Genomic DNA, 20,585 nt, shown 5'->3' on the forward strand with positions numbered 1-20,585 from the left:
GGATTTGGGGTCAGGATTGGGGATTTGGGGGATTTGGGGTTTTAGGATGGGATATGGGGGTCAAGATTTGGGATTGGGATTTGGGATTTAGGGGATTTGGGGTCAGGATTTGGGGTTTGGGGTCAGGATTTGGGGTCAGGATTTGGGATTTTGGGTCAGGATTTGGGGTCAGAATTTGGGATTTAGGGGATTTGGGGTCAGGATCTGGGATTTTGGGTCAGGATTTGGGGTCAGGATTTGGGATTTTGGGTCAGGATTTGGGGTCGGGATTTGGGGTCCCACCTCCTCCTGCTCGTCGTCGCTCAGGAGGGGTTTGGGGGGTTCAGGATTTGGGGTTTGGGGGATTTGGGGGTTCAGATTTGGGGTTTGGGTTCAGGATTTTGGGTTTGGGATGGCTCCCAGGATTTGGGATTTTGGGGTCAGGATTTGGGGTTTGGGGTCAGGATTTTGGGTCGGGATTTGGGGTCAGAATTTGGGGTTTGGGGTCAGGATTTGGGGTCAGGATTTGGGGTTTGGGGTCAGGATTTGGGATTTTGGGTCAGGATTTGGGGTCAGGATTTGGGATTTTGGGTCAGGATTTGGGGTCAGGATTTGGGGTTTGGGGTCGGGATTTTGGGTCGGGATTTGGGGTCCCACCTCCTCCTGCTCGTCGTCGCTCTCGTCGTCGCTCAGGAGGGGTTTGGGGCGCCCCCCCCGCCCCCCCCGGCGCCGGCCGCCCTTGCCGCGTTCCGGAACCTTCTCCTTGCGGCCCAGGCGGATCTTCACCTTCACCGAGCGCGCTGGGGGCGAGCAGCAACCCCGATGCCATCGATCCCATCGATCCCATTCACCCATCCGATCCCATTGATCCCATCGATCCCATCGATCCCATTCACCCATCCCGATCCCATTGATCCCATCCCAATCCCAATCCCATCCCATTGATCCCATCGATCCCATTCACCCATCCCAATCCCAATCCCATCCCATTGATCCCATCGATCCCATCCGATCAATCCCATCAATCCCATTGATCTCATCCGATCAATCCCATCGATCCAATCCCATCGATCCCATTGATCCCATTCACCCATCCCAATCCCATTGGTCCCATTGATCCCACTGACCCCACCCCATCCCAATCCCAGCCTATTGATCCCATCCCATCCCATCCCAATCCCATTGATCCCATTGATCCCACTGACCCCATCCCATTGATCCCATCCAATCCCATCAATCCTGTTGATCCCATCCCATTGATCCCATCAATCCCACTGACCCCATCCCATCCCATTGATCCCATCAATCCATTGCTCCCATTGATCCCATCCCACCCAATCCCATTGATCCCATCCCATCAATTCAATCCCATTGATCCCATTGCTCCCATTGATCCCATCACATCCCAATCCCACTGATCCCATTGATCCCACTGATCCCATTCCATCGATCCCATCCGATCAATCCCATTGACCCCATCCAATCCCATTGATTCCACTGACCCCCATTGATCCCATCAATCCCATCGATCCCATCTGATCAATCCCATCGATCCCATCGGATCAATCCCATCGATCCCATTGGATCAATCCCATCGATCCCATTGGATCAATCCCATCAATCCCATTGATCCCATCCAATCAATCCCATTGATCCCATCGATCCCATCCGATCAATCCCATTGATCCCATCCGATCAATCCCATTGATCCCATCCGATCAATCCCATCAATCCCATCGATCCCATCCGATCAATCCCATCGATCCCATCGATCCCATCCGATCAATCCCATCGATCCCATCTGATCAATCCCATTGACTCAATCCCATTGATCTCATCCGATCAATCCCATTGATCCAATCCCATTGACCCCGTCCAATCCCATCAATCCCATTGATCCCATCCGATCAATCCCATTGATCCCATCCGATCAATCCCATCGATCCCATTGGATCAATCCCATCAATCCCATTGATCCCATCCAATCAATCCCATCAATCCCATTGATCCCATCCCATCAATCCCATTGATCTCATCCGATCAATCCCATTGATCCAATCCCATTGACCCCGTCCAATCCCATCAATCCCATTGATCCCATCCGATCAATCCCATTGATCCCATCCGATCAATCCCATCGATCCCATCCGATCAATCCCATCGATCCCATTGGATCAATCCCATCAATCCCATTGATCCCATCCAATCAATCCCATTGATCCCATCAATCCCATCCGATCAATCCCATTGATCCCATTGATCCCATCCCATCAATCCCATCAATCCCATCGATCCCATCCGATCAATCCCATCAATCCCATCCGATCAATCCCATCAATCCCATTGATCCCATCCAATCAATCCCATCAATCCCATCGATCCCATCCGATCAATCCCATTGATCCCATCGATCCCATCCGATCGATCCCACCGGATCAATCCCACCGACCCCACCGGCCGCCCGCCCCCGGCGCACCCTCGGACTCGGAGCCTTCCTCCTCGGCCTCCTCGTCCTCCTCGCTCTCGTCGCCGTCGCTCTCCTCCTCCTTCTCCACCTTCTGCCGCACGCTGGTGAACACCGACTGCAGCACGATCGAGTCCTCGTAGATCTGCGCAGCGGCCAGTTGTGGTCACTTGTGGTCACTCGTGGTCACTCGTGGTCAGTTGTGGTCACTCGTGGTCACCCATAGTCATTCATCGTCATTCATGGTCACCCATGGTCACTCGTGGGCAGTCATGGTCACTCATGGTCAGTCTTGGTCAGTTGTGGTCAGTTGTGGTCAGTCGTGGTCAGTCGTGGTCAGTTCTGGTCACCCATAGTCATTCATCGTCATTCATGGTCACCCATGGTCACTCGTGGTCACTCGCGGTCAGTCGCGGTCAGTTGTGGTCAGTTGTGGTCAGTTGTGGTCAGTCGTGGTCACTCATGGTCACTCGTGGTCAGTCATGGTCAGTTCTGGTCACCCATAGTCATTCATCGTCATTCATGGTCACCCATGGTCACTCGTGGGCAGTCATGGTCACTCATGGTCAGTCTTGGTCAGTCTTGGTCAGTTGTGGTCAGTTGTGGTCACTCGTGGTCAGTCATGGTCAGTTCTGGTCACCCATAGTCATTCATCGTCATTCATGGTCACCCATGGTCACTCGTGGTCACTCGCGGTCAGTCGCGGTCAGTCGCGGTCAGTTGTGGTCAGTTGTGGTCACTCGTGGTCACTCATGGTCAGTCGTGGTCAGTCATGGTCAGTTCTGGTCACCCATAGTCATTCATCGTCATTCATGGTCACCCATGGTCACTCATGGTCACTCGTGGGCAGTCATGGTCACGCGCGGTCAGTCATGGTCACTCGCGGTCAGTTGTGGTCAGTTGTGGTCAGTCATGGTCACTCGTGGTCAGTCATGGTCACTCGTGGTCAGTCGTGGTCAGTTGTGGTCAGTTGCGGTCAGTCATGGTCACTCGTGGTCAGTCGTGGTCAGTTGTGGTCAGTTATCGTCAGTCATGGTCACTCGTGGTCAGTCATGGTCAGTCATGGTCACTTGTGGTCAGTCATGGTCAGTCGTGGTCAGTCGTGGTCAGTTGTGGTCAGTCATGGTCACTCGTGGTCAGTCGTGGTCAGTCATGGTCACTTGTGGTCAGTCATGGTCAGTCGTGGTCACTCGTGGTCAGTCATGGTCAGTTGTGGTCAGTCGTGGTCAGTCGTGGTAAGTTGTGGTCAGTCATGGTCACTTATGGTCAGTCGTGGTCACTCGTGGTCAGTCGTGGTCAGTCATGGTCACTCGTGGTCAGTCGTGGTCAGTCATGGTCACTCGTGGTCACTCATGGTCACTCATGGTCACTCATGGTCACTCGTGGTCACTCGTGGTCAGTTCTGGTCACCCATGGTCACACATGGTCACCCATAGTCATTCATCGTCATTCATGGTCACTCATGGTCACTCGTGGTCTGTCCTGGTCACCCATGGTCAGTCGTGGTCAGTTGTGGTCAGTCGTGGTCCATCATGGCTACTTGTGGTCACCCATGGTCATTTCTGGTCACTCATGGTCAGTTCTGGTCACTCATGGTCACCCAAGGTCAGTCATGGTCATTTCTGGTCACTCCAGGTCCCTCCTGGTCACCCTTGGCCATTTCTGGCCATCCCTGGTCACTCCTGGACTTTCCTGGTCCTCCCTGGTCATTCCAGCCCCTCCCAGGTTGTCCCACCCAGGGTTCTCCTACCAGGGACCCCTCCAGGTTGGAGGTCTGGAGCAGCCTCACGTCCTTCTCCAGGTGCCACCCCAGGTTCCATCCCACCACAGATCCCACCCGGGTTGTCCCCTCGGGGTTGTCCTACCAGGGACCCCTCGAGGTTGAAGGTCTGGGCGTTCTGGCCCAGGTTGGCCCTCACAGATCCCACCCCAGGTTGTCCCCTCGGGGTTGTCCCACCCAGGGTTGTCCTACCAGGGAGCCCTCCAGGTTGAAGGTCTGGAGCAGCCTCACGTCCTTCTCCAGGTGCCACCCCAGGTTCCATCCCACCACAGGTTGTCCCACCACAGGTTGTCCCACCCCAGGTTGTCCCCTCGGGGTTGTCCCACCCAGGGTTGTCCTACCAGGGAGCCCTCGAGGTTGAAGGTCTGGGCGTTCTGGCACAGCAGCATCACGTCCTTCTCCAGGTCGTTGAGGCTCCGGTACTTGTGGTTCCGGATCCGTTCCTGGCCGGGAGGAACCGCGGTCACGGTGGGGCCTGGTGGAGCCCAGGAGATCCTCCAGGAACCCCCAGGAACCCCAAGGAACTTCAAGGATCCACTGGTGGACCCCAGTAGAACCTCAAGGAACCTCCAGGAACGTCCAGGAATCTCCAAGAAGCTCCAGGAACCTCAAGGAACTTCAAGGATCCACTGGTGGGCCCCAGTAGAACCTCCAGGAACCTCCAGGAACCTCAAGGGTCCACAGGTGGACTCCAGTGGATCCTGGTGGACCTCAGTAGATCCTGATGGGTCCCATCCTGGTGGATCCCATCCTGGCGGACCCCAGTAGACCCCAGCGGATCCTGGTGGACCCCAGTAGATCCTGATGAGTCCCATCCTGATGGATCCCATCCTGGTGGACCCCAGTAGATCCTGGTGTACCCCAGTAGACCCCAGTGGACTCCCAGTAGATCCTGGTGGACCTTGGTGGACCCTGATGGATCCTGGTGGACCCCAGTGGACCCTGGTGACCTCGGTGGACCCCAATGGACCCTGGTGGACCCTGATGGATCCTGGTGGACCCCAGTGGACCCTGGTGACCTCGGTGGACCCCAATGGACCCTGGTGGACCCTGATGGATCCTGGTGGACCCCAATGGACCCTGGTGGACATTGGTGGACCCCAATGGATCCTAATGGAGCCCGGTGGATCCTGGTGGACCCTGGTGACCTCGGTGGACCCCAATGGACCCTGGTGGATCCCAGGAGGTCCTGGTGGACCCCAGTGGATCCTGGTGGACATTGGTAGACCCCAATGGACCCTGGTGGATCCCAGGAGGTCCTGGTGCACCCCAATGGGCCTCAATGGAGCCCAGCAGACCCCAGTGGACCCTGGTGGACCCCAGAAGGTCCTGGTGGTTCTTGGTGGACCCTGGTGGACCCCAGAAGGTCCTGGTGGATAGTGGTGGACCCTGGTGGACCCCAGAAGGTCCTGGTGGATCTTGGTGGACCCTGGTGGACCCCAGAAGGTCCTGGTGGATAGTGGTGGACCCTGGTGGACCCCAGAAGGTCCTGGTGGATCGTGGTGGACCCTGGTGGGCCCCAGGAGATACCTTGATCTTCTTGAAGTCCACGGGCTTGCGGATGAGCTCGTAGTACTCGGGGAGCTCCTTGCGGGACGGCAGCTGGATGAAAACCTCGCTGAGCTGGCGCCCGCTGCTGCTGCGGGGGGACACGGGCGTCAGCGCGGCCTTCATCGGCACCAGCGTCATCATCATCATCACCCTCATTGTCATCGTCACCATCATCATCAGCACCACCATCATCATCGGCATCGTCACCACCATCATCATCGGCACCAGCATCATCATCGTCATCGTCGTCATCGTCACCACCATCGTCATCGGCACCACCATCATCATTGTCATTGTCATCATTGTCATCGTCACCACCATCATTGTCACCACCATCATCATCATCATCGTCACCATCATCATCATCGTCACCATTGTCATCGTCACCATCATCGTCATCATCATCGTCATCATCATCATCATCGTCATTGTCATCATCATCGTCACCATCATCACCACCATAATCATCGTCATTGTCACCACCATCATCATCGTCATCATTGTCATCATCACCACCATCATCATCGTCACCATCATCATCGTCATTGTCATCATCACCATCATCATCACCGTCACCATCATCATCATCATCTCATTATCATCATCACATTGTCATCATCGTCACCATCATCATCATCATCATCTCAGTCTTCGTCATCATCATCATCACCATCATCATCATCATCTCATTATCATCATCACGTTGTCATCATCACCACCATCATCATCATCACCATCATCATCATCATCATCATTGTCCTCCTCATTGTCATCATCATCATCATCACCATCATCATCAGCAGCAGCATCTCATTATCATCATCACCATCACCATCATCATCATCATCATTGTCATCAGCAGCAGCAGCAGCATCTCATCATCATCATCATCATCACAGTGTTGTCATCATCTCATCCTCATCCTCACCATCATCATCATCGTCATCATCATTGTCATCATCACCATCAGCAGCAGCAGCAGCATCATCATCCCCACGTCCTCCTCCTCCTCCTCGTCATCGTCATGATAATCAGCATCATCATCTCATCATCCTCATCCTCATCATCTCACTATCATCATCACACTGTCATCGTCATCACCATCATCATCATCATCATCAGCCCATTATCCTCATCTTGTCCTCGTCATCGTCATCATCATCACACTGTCCTCATCATCATCTCATAATCTTCAGCCCATTACCCTCATCCTCATCATCTTATCATCTCATCATCATCACATTGTCCTCATCCTCATCCTCATCATCTCATAAACGTCGGCGTCAGCCGTGACCTTCCTTGTCCCTGCTCCTCACCTGAGCCTCCAGGAACCCTCCATCCTCACGTGTCCTCCTCACCTTGTCTTTGTACTTGATGATGTCCAGGCTCACCAGAAACCCCCAGGAACCTCCAGGCCCACCTGGAACCTTCTACCGTCACCTGGAACCCTCCAGGAACCTGCAGGAACCGCCCATCCCGACGTGTCCTCCTCACCTGTCCTTGTACTTGATGATGGCCAGGAACCTCCAGAACCTCTAGGCCCATCAAGAACCCCCAGGAACCTGCAGGAACCTGCAGGAACCGCCCATCCCGACGTGTCCTCCTCACCTGTCCTTGTACTTGATGACGGCGTCCACGATCTTGCGCATCTTGCGGGTCAGGGGCGGTGGGTTCGGGGACAACTTCTCGGCCGGGGGGTCGCCCGCGCTTCTTCTGCTTCCGGATCTCCTCGTCCTTGTCGCGGCTCCGGGCGCCCGCCGGGGGTCCCGGGGGTCCCTCGGGCTCCCGCTTGCGCTTGCGAGAGGACTTCTTCTGGCGGACCTCCTCCTCGATCTCCTCCAGGGTGCCCTCCTCGATGGCCTGGTGGTGGAGAACCAAGGAGATTTAGGATCTCAAGGGGTTTGGGATCTACAGGGGTTTGGGATTTATGGGGCAGTGGAGCCAAAGGGGTTTGGGACCATCCCAATCCAGAGGACTTCTTCTGGAGGACCTCCTCCAGGATCTTCTCCAGGGTGCCCTCCTCGATGGCCTGGTGGAGAACCAAGGGGATTTAGGATCTCAAGGGGTGGTGGAGCCAAAGGGATCTGGGATCATCTCAATCCCAGAGGATGTGAGATTTGGGATCTTCTGGGGTGGTGGAGCCAAAGGGATTTGGGATCTACAGGGGTTTGGGATCATCTCAATCTTTCTGGAGGACCTCGTCCTCCATCTCCTCCAGGGTGCCCTCCTCGATGGCCTGGTGGTGGAGAACCAAGGGGATTTAGGACCTACAGGAGTTTGGGAACCAAAGGGATTTGGGATCATCTCAATCTCAGAGGGTTCGGGATCATCCCAATCCAGAGGACTTCTCCTGGTGGACCTCCTCCTGGATCTCCTCCAGGGTGTCCTCCTCGATGGCCTGGGGGGGGAGAACCAAGGGGATTTAGGAACCACAAGAATTTGGGAGCCAAAGGGATTTAGGACCACAATTTGGGATCTACAGGGGTTTGGGATCATCTCAATCCTTCTGGAGGACCTCGTCCTTGATCTCCTCCAGGGTGCCCTCCTCGATGGCCTGGTGGAGAACCAAGGAGATTTAGGATCTCAAGGGGTTTGGGATCTACAGGGGTTTGGGATTTATGGGGCGGTGGAGCCAAAGGGGTTTGGGACCATCCCAATCCAGAGGACTTCTTCTGGAGGACCTCCTCCAGGATCTTCTCCAGGGTGCCCTCCTCGATGGCCTGGTGGAGAACCAAGGGGATTTAGGATCTCAAGGGGTGGTGGAGCCAAAGGGATTTGGGATCATCTCAATCCCAGAGGATGTGAGATTTGGGATCTTCTGGGGTGGTGGAGCCAAAGGGATTTGGGATCTACAGGGGTTTGGGATCATCTCAATCCTTCTGGAGGACCTCGTCCTCCATCTCCTCCAGGGTGCCCTCCTCGATGGCCTGGGGGGGGAAACAAGGGGATTTAGGACCTACAGGAGTTTGGGAACCAAAGGGATTTGGGATCATCTCAATCTCAGAGGGTTCGGGATCATCCCAATCCAGAGGACTTCTTCTGGTGGACCTCCTCCTGGATCTCCTCCAGGGTGCCCTCCTCGATGGCCTGGTGGTGGAGAACCAAGGGGATTTAGGAACCACAAGAATTTGGGAGCCAAAGGGATTTAGGATCGTCTGAGTTCCAGAAGATTTGGGATTTAGGATCTACGGGGGTTTGGGACCATCCCAATCCAGAGGACTTCTTCTGGTGGACCTCCCCCTCCTGGATCTCCTCCAGGGTGCCCTCCTCGATGGCCTGGTGGGAGCCAAAGGGATTTAGGATCTAAAGGGATCTGGGCTCCTTGGGATTGGAGATCCTTGGGATTGGAGATCCTTGGGGTGGTGGATCCTTGGGATTGGAGATCCTTGGGATTGGAGATCTTTGGGATTGGAGATCTCTGGGATTGGAGATCTTTGGGATTGGAGATCTTTGGGATTGGAGATCTTTGGGATTGGAGATCCTTGGGACTGGAGATCTTTGGGATTGGAGATCTTTGGGATTGGAGATCTTTGGGACTGGAGATCCTTGGGACTGAAGATCCTTGGGATTAGAGATTTTGGGACTGGAGATCCTTGGGACTGGAGATCTTTGGGACTGGAGATCTTTGGGACTGGAGATCTTTGGGACTGGAGATCTTTGGGATTGGAGATCTTTGGGACTGGAGATCTTTGGGATTGGAGATCTTTGGGATTGGAGATCCTTGGGACTGGAGATCTTTGGGATTGGAGATCTTTGGGATTGGAGATCTCTGGGATTGGAGATCTTTGGGATTGGAGATCCTTGGGACTGGAGATCTTTGGGATTGGAGATCTTTGGGATTGGAGATCTCTGGGATTGGAGATCTTTGGGATTGGAGATCTTTGGGATTGGAGATCTTTGGGACTGGAGATCCTTGGGACTGAAGATCCTTGGGATTAGAGATTTTGGGACTGGAGATCCTTGGGACTGGAGATCTTTGGGACTGGAGATCCTTGGGACTGGAGATCTTTGGGGTTGGAGATCTCTGGGATTTGGGATCCTTGGGATTTGGGGTCTACAGGGGTTTGGGATCATCCCAATCCAGAGGATTTGGGATTTGGGTCTCCTTGGGACTGGGGAACCCTTGGGACTGGAGAACCTTGGGAATGAAGAACCTTGGGGTGGTGGATCCACAGGAACTTGGGATCTACAGGGACTTTGGATCTACAGGGACTGGAGATCCTTGAGGTGGTGGATCCTCAGGATTGGAGATCCTTGGGATGAGATCCACAGGGATTTGGGCTCCTTGGGCCTGGAGATCTTTGGGGTGGTGGATCCACAGGAACTTGGGATCCCCAGGGACTGGAGATCCTTGAGGTGGTGGATCTTTGGGATTGGAGATCTTTGGGACTGGAGATCCCGGGGATTGGAGATCCTTGGGATTTGGGCTCCTTGAGATTGGGTCTCCTCGGGACTGGAGAACCTTGGGCCTGGAGATCTTTGGGGTGGTGGATCCACAGGAACTTGGGATCTCCAGGGACTGGAGAACCTTGCGATTGGAGATCCTTGGAATTTAGGATCCTTGGGAATCCCACCCCACCCCAGGTGCCACCACCAGCTGCCACCACCAGGTGCCACCACCAGGTGCCACCACCAGGTACCACCACCAGGTGCCACCACCACCAGGTGCCACCACCACCAGGTGCCACCACCACCAGGTACCACCACCAGATGCTACCACCAGGTGCCACCACCACCAGGTACCACCACCAGGTGCCACCACCAGGTGCCACCACCAGGTGCCACTACCAGGTGCCACCACCACCAGGTGCCACCACCAGATGCTACCACCAGGTACCACCACCAGGTGCCACCACCAGATGCTACCACCAGGTACCACCACCAGGTGCCACCACCAGGTGCCACCACCATCAGGTACCACCACCACCAGGTACCACCACCAGGTGCCACCACCACCAGGTGCCACCACCAGGTACCACCACCAGGTACCACCACCACCAGGTACCACCACCAGGTGCCACCACCACCAGGTGCCACCACCAGGTACCACCACCAGGTACCACCACCACCAGGTACCACCACCAGGTGCCACCACCAGGTGCCACCACCATCAGGTACCACCACCACCAGGTGCCACCACCAGGTGCCACCACCAGATGCTACCACCAGGTACCACCACCAGGTGCCACCACCATCAGGTACCACCACCAGGTGCCACCACCAGGTGCCACCACCAGGTACCACCACCAGGTGCCACCACCAGATGCTACCACCAGGTACCACCACCAGGTACCACCACCAGGTGCCACCACCAGGTGCCACCACCAGATGCCACCACCAGGTGCCACCACCACGAGCACGAGGTGAGGTCCCACCTTGAGCCACTGCTTCTCGGTCAGCGAGTCGCTGTAGTCGACCTCCTTGCGGTGCCGGGAGCCGCGGCCGAACATCTTCTCCTCCTCCTCCTCGCAGGTGAGGCGCTCGACCTCGGCGTCGTCCTTGAGGATCCACGACGGGAGCTCGTCCTCCTCCATCAGCCGCGGCTTCCGCTTGGGGTTCCGCGCCTCCTCCCGCCGCCGGTCCAGGTCCATGCGCTGGTGGGACGGGGTGGGAAGGGTTAATGGTGGACATCTCAGGTGGGGTTGTGGTTTTGGATGGATCTTGTGAGGAGATCGGGGCCATCTGAGGTGGGATTGGGGGACATCTGGGGTGGGATGGATCTTCTGAGGTGGGGTTGTGGTTTTGGATGGATCTTCTGAGGTGGGATCTGGGATATCTGAGGTGGGATGGGGTGAGGAACATCTGAGGTGGGATCAGGGATATCTGAGGTGGGATGGATCTTCTGAGGTGGGATGGATCTTCTGAGGAGATTGGGGACATCTGAGGTGGGACTGGGGTGAGGGATGAGGTGAGGGCACATCTGAGGTGGGATCTGGGTTATCTGAGGTGGGATGGGGTGAAGGAACATCTAAGGTGGGATTGAGACCATCCAAGGTGGGATCAGGGATATCTGAGGTGGGACTGGAGAGATCTGAGGTGGGACGGGGTGAAGGAACATCTGAGGTGGGATCTGGGCCATCTGAGGTGGGATTGGGGGCCATCTGAGGTGGGGTCAGGGATATCTGAGGTGGGTTTGGGGATATCTGAGGTGGGAATGGGGAACACCTGAGGTGGGATGGATCTTCTGAAGGGATCAGGTACATCTGAGGTGGGGTTGTGGTTTTGGATGGATCTCCTGAGGTGGGATCAGGGATATCTGAGGTGGGATCTCATGAGGGATGGGGTGAGGGAACATCTGAGGTGAGATCAGGATTTGGGATGGTTCTTCTGAGGGGACTGGAGCCATCTGAGGTGGGACGGATCTTCTGAGGTGGGATCAGGGATATCTGAGCTGGGATGGGATTTCTCCTGCTCATCTTCCTCCTCATCTCTTGCTCTTCTTCCTCGGGAGATCTTCCTCCTCTCCCATCCTCCTCCTCCTCCTCCTCCTCTCCCATCTCCTGCTCCTCTTCCTCCTCATCTCCTCCTCCTCCTCTTCATCTCCTGTTCCTCCTCCTCCTCCCTCCTGTTCCTCTTCCTCCTCATTCCCTCCTCCTCTTCCTCATCTCTTCCTCCTCTTCCTCCTCATCTCCTGCTCTTCTTCCTCAGATCTTCCTCTTCTCATCTCCCTCATCTCCCATCTCCTCCTCCTCCTCTCCCCCCTAATCTCTTCCTCCTCTTGCTCCTCTTCCTCCTCATCTCCTGTTCCTCTTCCTCATCTCCTCCCCCTGCCCTTCCTCCCTCCTCCTCCTCCTCCTCACCATGAAGAGGTCGAACTCCTCCTCGTGCCGGGCGATCACCTGGATCTCTGCTTCCTCCCTCCTCCTCCTCCTCCTCCTCCTCCCTCCCTTCCTCAGATCTTCCTCCTCTTCCATCTCCTCCTCCTCCTCATCTCCTCTTCCTCTTCATCTCCTGTTCCTCTTCCTCTTCATCTCCTCTTCCTCCTCCTCTTCCTCATCTCCTGTTCCCGTTTCTGTTCCCATTCCTCCTCCTCCTCCTCCTCCTGCTCCTCCCCCCGCCCTTCCTCCCTCCTCCTCCTCCTCACCATGAAGAGGTCGAACTCCTCCTCGTGCCGGGCGATCACCTGGTTCCTCTCCTTGTCTCTCACTCTCTGCTTCCTCCCTCCTCCTCCTCCTCCTCTTCCTCAGATCTTCCTCCTCTCCCATCTCCTCTTTCCCCATCACCTCCTCCTCCTCCCGCCCTTCCTCCCTCTCCTCCTCCTCCTCCTCATCTCCTGCTCTTCTTGCCCAGGAGATCTTCCTCATCCCCCGTTCCTCTTCCTCATCTCCTCCTCCTCTTCCTCCTCATCTCTTGCTCCTCTTCCTCGGGAGATCTTGCTCCTCTCCCATCTCCTCCTCCTCCTCTTCCTCCTCATTTCTTGCTCCTCTTCCTCAGATCTTCCTCCTCTCCCACCTCTTCATCCCCTCCTGCCCTTCCTCCCTCTCCTCCTCCTCATCCCCTCCTCTTCTTCCTCAGGGGATCTTCCTCCTCTCCCTCATTTCCGGCTCCTCTTCCTCCTCACAAGATCCTCATCTCCCCCTCCTCCTCTTCCTCCTCCTCCTCCTGCTCCTCCCCCTGCCCTTCCTCCCTCCTCCTCCTCCTCACCATGAAGAGGTCGAACTCCGCCTCGTGCCGGGCGATCACCTGGATCTCTGCTTCCTCCCTCCTCCTCCTCCTCCTCCTCCTCCCTCCCTTCCTCCCTCTTTCTCTTTCTCCTCATCTCCTCCTCCTCTTCCTCAGATCTTCCTCCTCTCCCATCTTCTCTTCCTCCTCCTCTTCCTCATCTCCTGTTCCTGTTCCTGCTCCCGTTCCTCCTCCTCCTCTTCCTCCTCATTTCCTCCTCCTCTTCCTCAGATCTTCCTCCTCTCCCATCTCCTCTTTCCCCATCACCTCCTCCTCCTCCCGCCCTTCCTCCCTCTCCTCCTCCTCCTCCTCATCTCCTGTTCCTCTTCCTCTTCATCTCCTCTTCCTCCTCCTCTTCCTCATCTCCCCCTCCTCCTCCTCCTCCTCCTCCTGCTCCTCCCCCTGCCCTTCCTCCCTCCTCCTCCTCCTCACCATGAAGAGGTCGAACTCCGCCTCGTGCCGGGCGATCACCTGGATCTCTGCTTCCTCCCTCCTCCTCCTCCTCCTCCTCCCTCCTTCTCTTTCTCCTCATCTCCTCCTTCTCTTCCTCAGATCTTCCTCCTCTCCCACCTTCTCCTCCTCCTCATCTCCTCTTCCTCTTCCTCCTCCTCTTCCTCATCTCCTGTTCCTGTTCCTCCTCCTCCTCCTGCTCCTCCCCCTGCCCTTCCTCCCTCTCCTCCTCCTCCTCACCATGAAGAGGTCGAACTCCTCCTCGTGCCGGGCGATCATCTGGTTCACGGTTTCATCGTCGGGCACCTCATCTTCCTCCTGCAAAACCCAGAGCGGAGCCTTCGGCCTCGGCCCCCGCGAGCCCCGGCACCTCCTGGGGCCCTTCCGGGGCAAATTTGGCCTTTTTTGGTTCATTTTTGGGAGGTTTTTTTGCCCTTTTTTGGTTCATTTTTGGGAGGTTTTTTTTGCCCTTTTTTGGTTCATTTTTGGGAGGTTTTTTTGCCCTTTTTTGGTTCATTTTTGGGAGGTTTTTTGGGGTTTTTTTGGTTCATTTTTGGGAGGTTTTTTTGGTTTTTTTTTTTTTTGGGCTCATTTCTGGGTCTTTTTTGGGGTTTTTTTGTCCATTTTTGGGTGGATTTAAAGGGATTTTTTTGGGTGTTTTCAGTGGATTTCTGGCTCGTTTTTGGGCGGTTTCAATGGGTTTTTGTTTCCCATTTTTGGGTGGATTTTAGTGGATTTTTCATCATTTTTGGGTTGGTTTTTTTGTCCATTTTTGGGTGGGTTTAAAGGGATTTTTTTGGGTGTTTTTAGTGGATTTTTGGCTCACTTTTGGGTGGATTCAATGAGGTTTTTTGGCTCATTTTTGGGTGCTTAAAATTGGGATTTTTTGCTCATTTTTGGGTGGTTTATTTTGATTTTTTTTGCCCAATTTTAGGTGGTTTCAGTGGATTTTTGCTCATTTTTGGGTGGTTTTAGTGGGATTTTTTTGCTCATTTTTGGGTGCTTTAAATGGGATTTTTTGCTCATTTTTGGGTAGTTTCAATGGGGGCTTTTTCCTGATTTTTGGGTGCTTTAAATGGGATTTTTTGGTCATTTTTGGGTCATTTAAATGGAATTTTTTGGGTATTTTTAGTGGATTTTTGGCTCATTTTTGGGTGGTTTCAATGGGTTTCTATTTCTCATTTTTGGGTGGCTTTTGGGGTTTTTTTGCTCATTTTTGGGTCTTTTGGGGGGTTTTTTGACCATTTTTGGGTCATTTAAATGGAATTTTTTTGTTCAATTTTGGGTGGATTTTTTTGATTTTTTACTCAGTTTTGGGTGATTTAAAATGGGGATTTTTTGAGTGGTTTTTTTGGCTTTTTTTTTTTTTTTGCTCATTTTTGGGTGATTTTAGTGGATTTTTGCTCGTTTTTGGGTGGTTTCAATTGGATTTTTTCATTTCTTTATTTTCTTTTTTTTTGCCCATTTTTGGGTGGTTTCAATGGGGTTTTTTTGCTCATTTTTGGGTGGTTTAATTGTGGATTTTTTGCCCATTTTTGGGTGGTTTCAATGGGTTTTTTTGGGGTTTTGTTGGGATTTTTGTTCATTTTTTTAGTGGATTTTTGCTCGTTTTTGGATGGTTTAAATTTTTTTTTTTGCCCATTTTTTGGTGGTCTGAATGGGTTTTTTGGGTGGTTTCAGTTGATTTTTTTTGCTCATTTTTAGGTGTTTTTTTGGGATTTTTTTTTGCTTATTTTCAACGATATTTTTCTCTTTTTTAGGTGGTTTCAATGGTTTTTTTAAAATTAATTTTTCAGTGGTTTAAATATTTTTAAAAATCTTTTGGAGTGCTTTCCGTTCTTTTTTAAATGCTTGTTTTAAATGGATTTTTTTGCTCATTTTTGGGTATTTTCAAGATTTTTTTTTTTTTTTTTTTGCTTCTTTTCAATGTTTTTTTTCCTCATTTTTGGGTGTTTTAAACAGAATTTTTTCCTCATTTTTAGGTCATTTCCGTGATTTTTCCACTCATTTTTCACCTTTTCCTGTATTTTCCCCCATTTTGAAGCATTTCAATCCCAATTTCCTCTTTTATTTTTACATTTCACCTCCTTTCAGGTTGGTTCCATCTCAACTTTGGACATTTTTCGCTTCTTTTTAAAATTTTTTGTGCCATTTCCAACTCAATTTTTGCCTTTTTTAGACATTTTTTATCCATCTTTGTTGCTTTCAATTTATTTCAATTTTTTCTCCTTTTATTGATTTTTATTTTTACCTCGTTTCAACTTTCAGCCAAATTTTCTTCATTTTTGGCCATTTTTGAGTCTTTTTTTTTTTGCTATTTTTAACTCATTTTACCTGAATTTGGGCCAATTTCTCCCTTTTTTGCATTTTCAGGACATTTTTCCTCATTTTCATCCCTTTAAAACCAGATTGTAATTCACTTTTCCAACTTCCAGGCTGATCTTTTCCCCTTTTTTTGCATTTTCATGTCGATTTTAACTGAATTTTGCCATTTTTAACTCATTTTTTGGCTGCTTCTAAATCATTTTTACCACTTTTTATTCACTTTAATTCATTTTTCCCCCACTTCTGTCCCTTCCAAGCAATTTTAATCTGATTTTTGTCACTTTCAGGCTGATTTAAAGCAATTTTTGCCTTTTTTAGGCCATTTTCACCTAATTTTTGGTGTTTTCAGCCCACTCCTATCTCATTTTTGGCCCTTCCAGGTCATTTAAATCTCATTTTTTGCCCTTCCAAGCCACGTAAATCTCATTTTTTGCCCTTCCAAGCTACTTAGATCTCACTTTTGGCCACTTTGGACCATTTCAATCTCATTTCCGTCACTCTCAAGCCGTTTAAATCTCATTTTTGGCCATTCCAAGCCGCTTAAATCTCATTTTTAGTTCCTCTAAGCCGCTTAAATCTCATTTTTGCTTCCTCTAAGCCGCTTAAATCTCATTTTTAGTTCCTCTAAGCCACTTAAATCTCATTTTTGATTCCTCTGAGCCACTTAAATCTCATTTTTGGTTCCTCCAAGCCACTTAAATCTCATTTTTAGTTCCTCTAAGCCACTTAAATCTCATTTTTGATTCCTCTGAGCCACTTAAATCTCATTTTTGGTTCCTCCAAGCCACTTAAATCTCATTTTTGGTCCCTCTAAGCCGCTCAAATCTCATTTTTGATTCCTCTAAGCTGCTTAAATCTCATTTTTGGTTCCTCTAAGCCGCTTAAATCTCACTTTAGGTTCCCCTAAACCGCTTAAATCTCATTTTTGGTTCCTCTGAGCCTCTTAAATCTCATTTTTGGTTCCCCTAAGCCGCTTAAATCTCATTTTTGCCACTTAAATCTCATTTTTGGCTCCTCTAAGCCGCTCAAATCTCATTTTTGGCTCCTCTAAGCCGCTTAAATCTCATTTTTGGTTCCTCTAAGCCGCTTAAATCTCATTTTTGCCACTTCAATTTCATTTTTGGTTCCTCCAAGCCACTTAAATCTCATTTTTGATTCCTCTAAGCCGCTTCAATCTCACTTTTGGCCATCTCAGACCGTTTGGTCTCATTTCCGGCCCTCCTAAGTTTATGATATTTACTACATAAATCTCATTTTTGGCCGTTTCGGGCTATTCCAATCCGACTTTTGGCCGCTTTAATTTGATTTTTTTGTTTTGCCGTGTCGGTCCCCGGCGCGTCGGGGCAGTGGAGACTGAAGGGCCCCGCTCACCTTCAGAGGAGTTTCCTCCGCCTCAGGGCACAGGGAGCTGCCACTGCCGTGTCTGCTCTGCGGATAAACAGCGGCATTCAGTCTCCAGCGCCTGCTTTCCATCCGGTTTTTTATATTTTTTTTTTAATATATATATATTTTTTAATATATTTATTTTAAATTTTTTTTTTTTTTTTTTTTTTCCTCATTTTTTCCCCCCACAAAATAATTCCGAACAAGCTGCCACGCTCCCTGGTCTCGGGCTTGTTTTTTTTGGTTTTTTTTTTTTGTTTTTTTTTTTTTTTTTGTTGTGGTTTTTTTTTTTTTTTTTGGTTTTTTTTTTTTTTTTTTTTTTTAATTTTTATTTTTTTATTTTTATTTTTTTTTTTGGCGTGAAAATTCAATTTTCGTTTTGGCGCTGTCAAAAATCCTCTTTTTTTATCCTCAGTCTTAAAACTCTCATTTTTTTCCTAAAAAATCCCTAAAAAAATCCCTAAAAAATTCTTTTTTCCTCCTATAACTCTCATTTTTCCCTAAAAAAATCCCTAAAAAACTCTCATTTTTCCTCCTAAAACTCTCATTTTTTTCCTTAAAAATCCCTAAAAAATCCCTAAAAAATTCTCATTTTTCCTCTTAAAACTCTCATTTTTTTCCCTAAAAAATCCGTAAAAAATCCCTAAAAAATTCTCATTTTTCCTCCTAAAACTCTTATCTTTTCCTAAAAAATTCTCATTTTTCCTCCTAAAACTCTCACTTTTTCCCTAAAAAATCCCCAAAAAATCCTTAAAAAATTCTCATTTTTCCTCCTAAAACTCTCATTTTTTTTCCTTAAAAATCCCTAAAAATTCCCTAAAAAATTCTCATTTTTCCTCCTAAAACTCTCATTTTTTTCCTAAAAATTCCCTAAAAATTTCTCTTTTTTCCTCCTAAAACTCTTATTCTTTTCCTAAAAAAATCCCTAAAAAATTCCTAAAAAATTCTCATTTTTCCTCCTAAAACTCTCACTTTTTCCCCTAAAAAATCCTCATTTTTTCTCCTAAAACTCTCACTTTTTCCCTAAAAAAATCCCCAAAAAAATCCTTAAAAAATTCTCATTTTTCCTCCTAAAACTCTCATTTTTTCCCTAAAACATCCCCATTTTTCCTAAAAATTTCCTAAAAAATTCTCATTTTTTCTCCTAAAACTCTCACTTTTTCCCTAAAAAAATCCCTAAAAAATTCTCATTTTTCCTCCTATAACCCTCATTTTTTCCCTAAAAAATCCCTAAAAAATTCTCATTTTTCCTCCTAGAACTCTCATTTTTTCCCTAAAAAAATCCCTAAAAAATCCCTAAAAAAGTTCTCATTTTTCCTCCTAAAACTCTCATTTTTTCCCTAAAAAATCCCCATTTTTCCTAAAAATTTCCTAAAAAATTCTCATTTTTTCTCCTAAAACTCTCACTTTTTCCCTAAAAAAATCCCTAAAAAATTCTCATTTTTCCTCCTAAAACTCTCATTTTTCCCTAAAAAATTCTCATTTTTCCTCCTAAAACTCTCACTTTTTCCCTAAAAAAATCCCTAAAAAATTCTCATTTTTCCTCCTATAACTCTCATTTTTTCCCCAAAAAATCCCCATTTTTCCTCCTCAAACTCTCATTTTTTTCCTAAAAAATCCTCTTTTTTCCTCCTAAAACTCTCATTTGTTTCCTAAAAAATCCTCTTTTTTCCTCCTAAAACTCTCATTTTTTTCCTTAAAAATCCCTAAAAAATTCTCATTTTTCCTCCTAAACAATTCTCTTTTTTCCTCCTGTAACTCTCATTTTTCCCTAAAAAAACCCCTAAAAAATCCCCATTATTTTTTGTCCCCTCGCTGCTCCTTGGCGCCATCGCCGCCCCCGCGGCCGCTTTACCTCGTCCTGCTCCTCGTGCTCGAGGATGGCCTGCAGGAACGCCCGGCGCTCGTGGCTGGAGGATTTCTGGTCGAACATCCCGGCCTGGATCACCTTCTGGTCCACGTTCAGCTTGTACTTGGCGGCCGCCAGGATCTTCTCCTCCACGCTGTTGACGGTGCAGAGGCGCAGCACGCGCACCTCGTTCTGCTGCCCGATGCGGTGAGCGCGGTCCTGCGCCTGCAGGTCCTGGGGACGCCCAAAAATTCCCTTTATTCTCCTCAAAATTCCACGGCAGTGAAGGTTTGAGAGGGTTTTGGGGTGGCGGCTGAAAAGCTCCTGGTTCTGCCCTCAAAATCTGCCCTCAAAAATCCAAATTTTTATCCTCAAAATTCCAAATTTCCTCCTCAAAACGCCCAGTTTGGTCCCCAAAATCCCTGATTTTTCCACAATTTCCACACAAAAAGTTCCTGGTTTTGCCCTCAAAATCTGCCCTGGTTTTACCCTCAAAAATCCAAATTTCCTCCTCAAAACGCCCAGTTTGGTCCCCAAAATCCCTGATTTTTCCACAATTTCCACACAAAAAGTTCCTGGTTTCGACCTCAGAATCTGCCCTGATTTTGTCCTCAAAAATCCAAACTTTGTGCTCAAAAAATCCCTGAAAAAATCAATTTATTGTCATTGCCGGTGCAGAGGCGCAGCACGCGCACCTCGTTCTGCTGCCCGATGCGGTGAGCGCGGTCCTGCGCCTGCAGGTCCTGGGGACGCCCAAAAATTCCCTTTATTCTCCTCGAAATTCCACGGCAGTGAAGGTTTGAGAGGGTTTTGGGGTGGCGGCTGAAAAGCTCCTGGTTTCAACCTCAAAATCTGCCCTCAAAAATCCAAATTTTTATCCTCAAAAATCCAAATTTCCTCCTCAAAACTCCCAGTTTTGTCCCCAAAATCCCTGATTTTTCCACAATTTCCACACAAAAAGTTCCTGGTTTTGCCCTCAAAATCTGCCCTGGTTTTACCCTCAAAAATCCAAATTTCCTCCTCAAAACTCCCAGTTTTGTCCCCAAAATCCCTGATTTTTCCACAATTTCCACACAAAAAGTTCCTGGTTTTGCCCTCAAAATCTGCCCTGGTTTTACCCTCAAAAATCCAAACTTTGTGCT

General features: G+C 49.8%; 1 protein-coding gene across 1 annotated transcript in view; it reads right to left on the bottom strand.

Moving 5' to 3' along the window:
- SMARCA4 (SWI/SNF related, matrix associated, actin dependent regulator of chromatin, subfamily a, member 4) overlaps positions 1–20,585 on the bottom strand; it is a 58,999-nt gene that overhangs the window by 2,924 nt on the left and 35,490 nt on the right. Inside the window, 9 exon segments of the mRNA XM_058821484.1 lie at positions 637–779; positions 2,456–2,588; positions 4,565–4,666; positions 5,754–5,862; positions 7,383–7,471; positions 7,473–7,634; positions 11,150–11,368; positions 14,127–14,204; positions 19,450–19,677. Coding sequence (XP_058677467.1) covers positions 637–779; positions 2,456–2,588; positions 4,565–4,666; positions 5,754–5,862; positions 7,383–7,471; positions 7,473–7,634; positions 11,150–11,368; positions 14,127–14,204; positions 19,450–19,677 — 1,263 coding nt within the window.

Source organism: Ammospiza caudacuta, chromosome 29 (genome assembly GCF_027887145.1).
Source record: "Ammospiza caudacuta isolate bAmmCau1 chromosome 29, bAmmCau1.pri, whole genome shotgun sequence".
Taxonomy (NCBI): domain Eukaryota; kingdom Metazoa; phylum Chordata; class Aves; order Passeriformes; family Passerellidae; genus Ammospiza; species Ammospiza caudacuta.